This window comes from Podarcis pityusensis, assembly GCF_964106645.2.
Source record: "Podarcis pityusensis genome assembly, chromosome: 2".
Lineage (NCBI taxonomy): Eukaryota > Metazoa > Chordata > Lepidosauria > Squamata > Lacertidae > Podarcis > Podarcis pityusensis.
The window spans coordinates 73,206,137-73,216,919 of NC_138029.1; the positions used below are offsets into that span (position 1 = coordinate 73,206,137).

General features: G+C 43.6%; 2 protein-coding genes across 26 annotated transcripts in view; one reads left to right on the plus strand and one right to left on the minus strand.

Annotated features, from left to right (window-relative positions):
• LOC308472026 (uncharacterized protein) overlaps positions 1-10,783 on the plus strand; it is a gene marked incomplete at its 5' end in the record, with an annotated part of 286,484 nt that overhangs the window by 207,983 nt on the left and 67,718 nt on the right. For all 22 annotated transcript variants that reach the window (XR_013983240.1, XR_013983241.1, XR_013983242.1 and 19 more), the window contains one exon: positions 1,487-1,541. Coding sequence is in view for 8 of the 22 variants with exons in the window: in XM_080996493.1 (XP_080852619.1) it covers positions 1,487-1,541 (55 nt within the window). The remainder of the gene's footprint in view (positions 1-1,486; positions 1,542-10,783) is intronic.
• CACNA2D2 (calcium voltage-gated channel auxiliary subunit alpha2delta 2) overlaps positions 1,605-10,783 on the minus strand; it is a 529,531-nt gene continuing 520,352 nt past the window's right edge. For all 4 annotated transcript variants that reach the window (XM_080996409.1, XM_080996408.1, XM_080996407.1 and 1 more), the window contains 2 exons: positions 10,430-10,518; positions 1,605-9,209 (listed from right to left, as the gene is read on the minus strand). In XM_080996409.1, the coding sequence (XP_080852535.1) occupies positions 9,081-9,209; positions 10,430-10,518 (218 nt within the window). In that variant the 3' untranslated portion in view covers positions 1,605-9,080. The remainder of the gene's footprint in view (positions 9,210-10,429; positions 10,519-10,783) is intronic.

The following is a 10,783-nucleotide window of genomic DNA, read 5'->3' on the forward strand; positions in this document are numbered from 1 at the left end:
ACCGTTCACCTAATAACCTCTCTTGAGATTGGTGGCAATAATTAACCTCCTCTAAAGAAACAGTTTATTGAAAGTGTCCAATTTTATGATACTTGTTGGAAGTGCAACAGCAGGGACCATTCAGTTTTAACTTAAGGTTTAATTATGTCAGTGTTGAAGTCACCTAACCAAGATGGGAATGGGTAGTGTTGCTTAGCAACCAGGCAGAGTGGCATGATGCTCACTGAGATAGTACATGCCCTGATTGGCTGTGTAGTTCTGAAGGAGTTTTCCTCTGTATGTTAGCTAAATGTCATCTGCTATAAGCAAGGCCTGAAGAAAGACAAAACCTCTTGATTTCTCCTCAAATTATACTGTCTTTATTCAGTTTTCCTCTGGAAAGTGTTAGCAGGACTTTTCTCTCTGGACTCCACCTGTGGCTTTGCTACTATGGATGGCATCTAATGTTCTGCATGCGTAGATGTGCTGGTGCAATTGGACTTCCATTTCCTCTCCTCCACATTCACACCCCAAAATCTGATCCCGATTGTATTCCCCCCCCCAAAAAAAAAATTGGAATGGAAGCTCCAGTGTACCAGTGGAGCTGCAGCATTGGCTATGGCCCTTTATATTTTGAAGTCATATCTTTGTATGATCCCCAGTGATCAGCCTGTATATGTGACCCGCCAAGCTTGGCAAGGCTTTGTGTGTCTCCAGGAGGACCCGCTAACAAACAATCAGGGTAGATTTTATCTATTTACCTCCCAGCATATGGCAGAGCTTCTGAGAAAGTAATGCAATTTGTGTGTGTTTTAGGAGGTACATCAAATAAAAGCATTTCCAAGTTGTTTGAAAGCTCTAGGCAACCATTTTAATATTTTAAATCTTAGACCAGTGTCAGGGGCCTGTTAGTAGGCCAGGGCCAAGGAACACAGACACCTGCTTACCCTTCCTCCTGTTTCTGGTCTTGCATGTAAGCTGCCCATAGGCATCTGGCTGGTCAGTTTGAGAATGAGTGTTGGACTTGATGGGTCACTGGCCTCATCCAAGGGGCTCTTATGTTCTTCTCTTTGTCTTGTTATCATCATCACCATTATTGGTCATTTTTCCATAATCCTGAATCCATTCACTAAGAAGGCACACTAAGATCTTCCTTAGAGAGGAGGTGGGAAGTGTCTTAAACGCCAGCTCTTTGGGTAAGTTTCTCGTCTATAAAACGAGCTGCTTTCTAGCGGCAAGGCACTTCTGTGTACCACTGGCTGGTGCCTAGCAGGGTGAATAACCCCCTGTGGCGATTAATTACCATACCTCATTTAACCAGCAAGAATACTGAAATGGTCTATCCCAGATCAAAAGTAGAGGCTTACAGAGGGCTGGAAAGAGCAGTATGGTTAGGAATCAAGTCTCTCACCGCCCTCACCCAGTTCTGAAGCTACGTCACAGTTTGAGATAGAACTTTCAGCTCAACTCTCTTGATCCTTACTATTTTTTCTATTTTCCTCATTAGGATTTGCAACGTGAGAAACTCGGAACAGTATACGTCAGAACACGAGACCAGAAAGGTACCTACTTATCTAACCATTCTTAATGTGTTGTAAATGTAAACCAGTAAAAGAGCCACCACATTTGAAGTGAAAATATGAACATTATTTAATAACTGATCCTCTGTAATAAACAATTTGAAAATATTTTACAAGGAATCACGCACACAATATTTTACAAAGATTTTAGTCTTTTTTAAAATTTTCCAACTCTTCTGTACAACAAAAAAGAGATTCAAATAATAATTAAAAAAAACAACCCTTTTTTAATCAGTAGGGGGAACAAAACTTTCAGATGAAGAATGTTAGGAATTGGATCCCAGCAGCTATAAGGACAGCTACTTCATGTTTTGCTTTTTTCCCTTTTGTTTTTTAACTTAAAATATAATATAATATATATATATTTATAATTATGTATATTTGTTTTTTTCCATTTTTCTCAAATGAGCAGCACCCGACTAGACTACAGATTTACACACACTCCTGGTAACACAGAGCCAGCCATCTGGTCAAAGCACAGTTCCCATAGACATAACCAAACACACACTGAAAAAGCTACAAGCAAAATGACCTTTAATCAACCTTGTCATTATTAGTGAATCTCCTCCCTGCCCGCTTGGCTCTGGAGTCAAACTTCCAAGACCATGTTCAGGGTTTTCATGGACCCCCCTCCCTTTCCCACCCACCTACCCTACCACAAATTGTTTTGCTCAAATGGATTTTAAAATGGACAAAGCATGTGAGGTGGGTTGAATCATTTCTATGTCTCACCAGTACTGCTAGTCACATGTGAGAACAGACTGGGACATAGGGAAGCCTGAACTAGCCTTCACTCAGCCCTTTGAGATCTGCTAGGAGGATGCCTTATTGGGAATGACCAGCAATCTCAAAAGTTTTTACAGGCTTCTCCATTCTACAGACTTTCCTGTACTGGGCAAGTCTATTGCTCCCTACAGACTCTCATCTTGTACAGCTTCAGTCTCCTTCAAGGTCCTCTCCAGGATTCAGAAAATCACCTTGATGGTCAACCCAAGTTCACAATAACACACACAATCTCCTTGCTGTTTCTCTGTCTCTTTCCATGCCGATTTCAGATATAGTACTTCATGGTAAAATTCCTTTAGGCTCTCCAATTTTATGCTCCCATAAACTATTGCTTCATTCTAAGAGCTTGGGAAGCTATTTCTATTCCTTTCCTATTATAAGATAGGTTACTATGATTTGCGAGGTTATCCATTTTTCTACGTTGGAGATAAAAGGCAAGCAACCCCATCATGCTCTTGGCTTCCCTCAAGCTATTTGTCTTTGTACCATCCCCATCTGTTAGCAGACAAAGCTGAAATGGAGACAGACTTACAGGCAACCCATGGGTGATTCTGACTGGTGGGGCATAGTTCTGACCTAGGGGGACTCTAGGACACCCTACAGATAATCTGAGTTGTGCTGGGAATGGGTTTCCCAGCCCTGATTTATATTTCTAAGCTATTTGGAAAGAGCTGGTTGTTGCGTAGATCAGTCTTGTACACTCATTTATACATAACACCAGGAGATCTCATTCTTAAAATGGCAAATATCACTACTGCGGCAGGGGAATAAACCAGCACAACTTCTACCCATCTTCAGACTTGCACATATTGGGATGCCATCAACTCATGCACAAACAACAACCTTAAAAATAAAAAGGAATCATCCACTTGCATTGAAAATAGGGCAACATTTTCTCATCTTAGGAAAAGTTCACCATCCAAATACTTGCCTGCTTTGGCTTTGAAACCTAGAGAAACAAGGCCTTTGTTTCATTCATATAACCGTTGTGAAAAATGTGAGGGAGGGGTGCTGTTGGACTGCATGATAGGAAAGAGGGTCTTCCACCCCAGTTCCCTTTTGTCTTAGCTCTGACCCAGTGACATCTAACATGGCTTCCACAAATAGAAATGAATGGTGTGGGAGCAGTGCAGCATCTCCATCACATCTGGTACTGATCTCCTGACCAGTCAGTCAAGAGGCTGAATGCCCTGGTACCCAGGTGTGATGAGGTTAAGTACTTCAAGTGGAAAATGTGCTGTGTTGCAATCTGTGCTCTGTCTGGTGTTGGGCTACTGGACATCTTCCTTTCCATCTCCAACATTCTCTGTTCAGCAGTCTTCATTCCTCTCTGACAGGGAGACCAAAGCCAGGTGCTGGGAAGGTCTATAAGCTGTAACAAGGATAGATGTGCTGCATGGAAATGCAGAAACAGGCAAAGCTAATCTCCATAAGGTAGACTGGAGGCTTAACGCACCACAGTTTCAGCTGAACAAATGCCAGCATCACCAGCAAGGATTCACTGAAATCTAAGCTAGTAGGAAAGCAAGAGTTCCACAAGTTTAGGTAGCAATCATCAGAACCACTGCATGTCACTGGGAGACTATGTCACTGGGAGACTACAACATTGAGACAATGTTGAACAACTGCTAGCACTTCATGGCTAGAATAGATCTCGAGAAACTCTTCCGTATTACCTCCAGTATTAGATGCAAGATGACTCGGCATACCGGTCGCCGGGAGACATCAGTGGAAGAGTGCTACTGAATTGATGTGCCTGGGGGTTTCCCAAAGGCATATGATTGGCCAATGAGAAACAGGATGCTCAACTATACAGTCCTTTGCTCTGACCCAGCACAACTGTTCCTGCTCACCTCCCAGCAGCACCTACACATCTTTCTGTCTCACAACTTGTAACCACATGTGAGAAGTAGAGCAGCTTTTTCAAAAACCTTAGGGTGCATACAGATGTATAGGATTTGAGTGCTGAACCACCTGTGTAAGCCTGCTTCAGGGAGGGACCTTGGTAATAAGCCACCCTGTCCCTATGCAAGGCTGGAGGCGCGAGGCTTTGACAGGGTCCTGGAATCCTCCTACCTCCTTCCCAAAGCATGGTAAGCACTTGCCTGGCTTTGGGAAGGAGGCAGGAGGACTCTTGGAACCCTGTCAGAGCCTTTCCTGAAGCTGGGCAAGTGCTTACTGGGCTTTGAGAAGGCACCTTTCTGAGATGTGTGTCCAGTGCGGCCGCACTGCTCACACTGCCCTAAATCTGCCCTTGCCTGCTTACTGTACTTTGTTCAGGTATATTGTTTTCTTACCTGGGTTGAGCTCAGGGAAACTATCTCTACATGGTTGGAGCAGAAGCTAGCTGTGCATAGCCCTGGTTGGCTGGAACCACTGATGCTCCAAAATCCTGTCAACATTTCAACCTTTAAAACACAGTTCCTACATTAAATTTAAAAGGGGGGGTTTAACTGCAGAAAGATACATATCTTTCTGGGGGAGGGGCAGGCCTGAGAATTGAATTTGTGGTCCAATCAGTGGTATGTATGCCTTTTTTGCAGCAAAGTGGCCAGAAACAGGTTCACACCAGGGGAGGAATGATGGTGATTTTAAGCTATAGCTGTACAAATTATGGATGCAAAACACTGAGCTGTTGCTATTATTATTTCTTTATTTTCATTATTGGCTGTTCTGGGCATAATGCTAACCTTCCCAGCACTGCTGCCGATATAAATGAACGGTGGAATACGCCTGGAAAATTTGTAATGAGGCTCTGTTAGCCGTGTACAAGTTTGAAAACCACCTCTCTAAGGGGATCAGTCACAGTTCAAACACCAACACAAAGACCTTGATTTGATCCCAGTGGATAGTAAACCAGGTATTGAGTGACTGTGAGATAGCAGCCAACCGAGAAGTGGTAGCCATACTGTCTGTGGTCTAAAGTGCTCCAAAGTGGGGCAAGGCCCTTTTTATGAAACCATCTCTCATTCAGCTGACAGGCACTGCCATATCCCAATCTGTGCTCCAGCTTTCTCCATCCCTGAATCTCTCCTACTAATGAAGTACACCCTATGAACATATGGTGGCTCCAGAGCACTAGCCAAACAGAGTCACAGACAAAGTGGCGTCGGGGAAGACTATGCTTTTAGTCAGACCAAAGTGGGAATGAACCTGGGGGATTTCAGCCAAGCACACCATAGACAGTTGCTCACATCACAAAAAACAATCACACAATTTGGCACAATTTGGCAGTCTCTGCTCAGAAGAGACTAGCAAGATACTGGGACTGTACCCACAACTAGTACACTTGATTATTACTGGAAGTCTACTCAAGGAGTAATGGTTCTGTCTCTCTCTACTGTGTGTCTGGTAGAGTTGGAGCTATTTGTAACTTCCCAGTTTGCTTCTCTAGAAATCTACACAAGGCCAATGAAGCAAAACTATTAACCTTAGCACCAGTGGTATCATTGTGTATATAAGTCAGCTTGGGAAAGAACAGTGGGAGACCTGGAGGAAAAGGTTCTTTCAGACAGTATTGGTGATTTGGAACACAGGGCATTTGGTGCAGGACGGGGGAGCGGGGATGTAGACAGTGGATTTAGGACAGAGCTGGTTTTTGAAAGGTTAAGAAACTATTTATGATCTCAAGAATAAGGATCACTAGAAAGAAAGCAAATCACCTCAATGTGTGTGCTAAAGGTTTGCTTCCAGATCTCTCAAATGATTTTTTTCTACAACAAAGTTACCTCTTTCATGTATTTACATTGTACTACTACCTTGCATATGACAGCAGTGACCTGTTTTTTACCCCCATTCAAACCAGACCAGACCAGGAGCACAAAAATCCATTTTCAGCTTTCTCTGAAGATACACCTGTAGTGCATTGCAGCATGTTCTTTGGGACTGTTTGGGCGAATCAAAACCTCCCAAGACGAATCAGGTTTTTAAAGGGGTTCCTGCCATTTGCCTTGCAATGAAACACCTTAACAGTGGGGCCACCAGAATCTGCACAATAAATTGTGATGTAACCAGCATAGGAGTTTGGCATGCCACATTCTTTCCAATAGACTTTCCCTAAAATTTTGGCTTAGTACTGAAGCACCAAACCAGGGTTACAGAAAGTTCCCATTCACACACATTGTTGAGCAAACTTTCTTTGCCTAGAAACTTACAGGTTCAAGTAACCGTCCCACTGTTATTTGCTTTCCAGAGTTCCTTCTAACAAGGCAAATGGAATTCACAACATTGTAATTACTCACAATAGGTTGTATGCCAGGATTTGGATTACCATATTTTTTGCTCTATAAGACTCACTTTTTCCCTCCTAAAAAGTAAGGGGAAATGTGTGTGCGTCTTATGGAGTGAATGCAGGCTGCGCAGCTATCCCAGAAGCCAGAACAGCAAGAGGGATTGCTGCTTTCACTGCGCAGCGATCCCTCTTGCTGTTCTGGCTTCTGAGATTCAGAATATTTTTTTTCTTGTTTTCCTCCTCCAAAAACTAGGTGCATCTTGTGGTCTGGTGCGTCTTATAGAGCGAAAAATACGGTAACTGGAAAGAAAATTTTGGTTGAGGAAATGAGCATGCGAAGCCAAAATGAGGTGCACCAAGATGTGCACAACATTTCATCCTCCTATCACATCACATTGTGCTGCAAGGAAATGCCATCAGAGTTATTGACAGCGCGCTTAACCGCTTCCTTCTGATGGAGTTGCATTACACTGTTGCATAGTGCTGCTGCTCTTCATATTGCCCAATATGTGATTGTGGCTCTGACATCACACACAGCAGAAACAAGACAGGATCCTTCCCACTTTGCTACTCTGAGTACAGAGGCAATGCATGAGGGGATATTTGGCTGAAGAGAAAGAAATCTTTGAGTTCTCTGGGGACTGAAAAGGCCTTGCTGTTTTCATTAAGTGGCAAGGTATGTTTATCACTGTATGTGCAGAAATAACAGGCACAAAATCGGATAACCTGCCCTCAACAGCAAGCAGCTTTTGCGGAGACTGGGTGATGAATTCAAGTTTTACTCCTGTTTTCAAACCTCCAACAGTATATGTGGCTGCTTTCAGTAATAATCCTCCCAGCCATGAAATATGTACCTGCAAAGTCATCTGAAGTGTTCTGTGGGCTTGAGGTGAATGGCAGGTGTCATCATGACCTTCACTACGATGCAGAGTTCTTTCACCTTTCTCTGCATGGACACTGGAGACAATTAGCTGTCTGCAAAACATCTGCTTTTAGAGCTCTAGTTGTGGCCCATTGCCCACCACTGTGATTCCAATACTGGATGGATGGAGGGGACTCTAAAGGTGCAGTCAGGTTTCTGCACAAAGTCCAGGAAGAAAACCTTTAGCTATCACCATCTTGGTTTGGCACAAATTGTTGCTGCCAATCATGGTGGACAATTTCCTTTAGAAGAAAAGGGACAGTGTGAACTGGGAAGAAGGTCATCTTTATCTTGGCCAACTCCACCCTTTGTCCACCTCAAGGGTAGAATGCTGCAAAAATCCCAAAATGAAGTCTTCACAGTGATTTGGGGGAGCAGAAGAGATCATCTTGTTTTCTTGATGGACTTAAACATTTATGGGCCACGCAGGGAACAGGCTCGACAAGGAAAAAAATGAAGCCAGGGACTGCTGGGTTTTGGCTGTTTCTTGCCAACTAGAAATACTCTGTCTTGCTATTCATTTTGCTAAGACAGTGAGGGCCACTGTGACCTCCAACCATGTATGGGTTACTAGTATGCCTAAGGATCTTCACACACTTCCTTCTCCCCTGCTTGCTCTCCAAGTCCTCTCAGTATGGTGTGAGTTAGTTTAAATAAATAATACTGACCATAAAATTCAAGTCAATTTTTTTTTTCTCTTCTGTGTCTTTGTTGCTGACAACAAATACTATAATTTGTCAAGATAAAATGCTTGGAAATTGGATGTAAAAAGATCTAGATTAAAATCCTCAGGCTAAAAATAATAATTTAAAAATTGATTTGAGATGGGATCTAACTAATGAAAGATTCAGCAGCGATGGCCTTCGAAAACACAGAGCGGGCTGGGTGGGATGGAGATGCCGTGGTGACATCCTAGGATTACTTTTGAGTTTAATAAGCCATTTAAATTGGCTGAAAAGTTAAACTAGACTACAGAACCAATTTGGCAAGAATATACCATTGTTTTTCCTGTTCTATTGAATAATTTTGTCGTTGCTGCTGTTTGCATGATTGGGATGGGAAAGTAAATTGTTTCAAACAGAATAGCAATTTGTCAGCATTGTTGATTAAATACTTTTAAGACAATAAAATGTCAAGACATATCCTGATGAAAACTGGCAAAGGTCTTCCCAGAATTCCATGGATTCAATGGGGAAAAAAAACTTACGAGGCCGCTGTTCTTTGTTATTTGGCCACAGCTCAATGGGTGGAAAGGGGAGCAATGAATCAAAGCTCAAGGATGTTCACTGTGTGGAGAAAGTCACAATGGTTCGTGCTTCCCAAAGTCTTGCTCAGAGCTCAACCTGCACAACCTGCTGTGCAGAGACACTGGAAGGGCAAGGAGAGGATGACAGGAAACAAGAAACAAAACAATGAGAATAGCTTCTGGACTTCTGAATGACGAAAGAGAAGGTCCTCATGAGTGAGTGCCAAGGTGTAACCAGAGTTGATGGGACTAGGCAGCTGCCCTCTTCTGGCAAGTCTGGAGGGAATGGAGATGGTGCACAAAGCAAAAATGAATGGGCTAGACTAAATGGATGTTTCAAAGGCAAGACACCAAGGGCAGCGGATGGCGACTGGCAGTCAAATAGAGGAGGAGGAACTGCAGAGATAACAAGATACTCAAAGAAGGTCTAAAGGAGGCCCCTCTTCCACAGTCTGAGGTATCTTCCTATGGAAACAACAAAAAAAGGATAGATAATTTTGGTCATTCCATATATAGGCACAGATAAATTACTTCCCTGCATGTTTTTCAATGTGATTTTCGAAAGCTGTTCAACATAAACCACAATAGTCTTTATGATTCAGTAGACACTTCAATCTCCCATCCTAGGTCCATTACTCTCTGTACATATTCTCACAGTTCCTACAAGCATGGGGAAGGAAGATTACCTCTTTTTTTTTTAAGATAGAGCCCAGTGAGATTAGAAGGACTTCCTGATCAGCTCTAAGGAATAGTTGGCAAAAACAGTGCCACCTCCTAAATAGAGTGGTTTTGCCATTAGAAAAGGAGTGCCTTATTAAAGAGATACTCCTCTTCCCAGAGGTGCCATCTTGCGAAGGTGATTTGGAAGGCAACACTGTGTGTGTCACATCACACATGCGCAATGTCCCATCATCGCACACGCAACATCAGGCTGTCGGGAGGAGCTGGGGAGTACAGCTAAACACAGCAGTAGTGTAGCTTCAACGGCTGGTGGCTCCTCCGGTGAGGGGCTGCTTCAGCCCTCCTTCCCCTCCATGGCAAGTGAACAGAGGAGAAGGAGCTGGCCACTGAAGCCACGCCATGCTTGGCTCCATGCTTGGCCTCCTCTGCCCCCTAATTTTTTTGGAAATTGGGGGCGGGTGCCCCCAATATTTTGGGCTGCTTGTTCCTGATCTCCACCCTTTGCAGTGCATCTTGCTACACTGGGACAAAGTGTTACCCCACAGTAAATATGCCATTTGAATTAGCAGGCATGGGGATGAGTAGATGGACTAGTGGCCTGGTACTCCAGCTTCCTATTGCAAGCAGTACTCTGACTGAATCCCTTAGGGACATAGGAAGTTGCCTTATACAAAGTCAGACCATTGGTCCATCTGACTCAGCATTGCCTACAATGACTGGCTGTAGCTCTCCAGGATTTCAAACAGGAATTTCCTCCAGCTCTACTTGGAGATGCCAGGTATCAAACCTCAAACCTTCTACATGTAAATAGGTGTTCTCCCACTGAACTGTAGCCCTCCCCTACATACAGCCCTGATATGGCCCTTCATATCAGTAGAATGGTTTGACAAGGAAAGCTCTAGCCTACAGCTTTAGCCTTGGGTTTCTCAAATTCCAGGCTATCCTCCTAGCAGAGCAAAGCCTCTTTAGATATATCCATGCACTCCTTGTGTCCTCCTACTTACCGTTGCATTGTAGTCAAAACAGATATGGGGACCTTTTCGATACCGTGGCTTGTCTACTAGTTCACACTGATTGGGATCTCCCGGTGGAGCTTTGCAGTGTCAAAGAAAATATAGCACAAGGCAATAAATACACTTGTAGTGATATGGAAGAGGGGGTGGAGTGGGGTCAAAGAAAGGAGCCCTTGATTATGGAGACTAGCAACCACAAGAACTGCCCTGCTGGATCAGACCAAGGACCTTTCACAGGGGTGGCCAGGTCCTGAGCTTCCCCCTTCCCCTTAGGCCTGATTGGGGGATGACCAATGATGTCTGGTGAGCCAACTTCAAAGTATCAAATAATATATGAGTGTCACA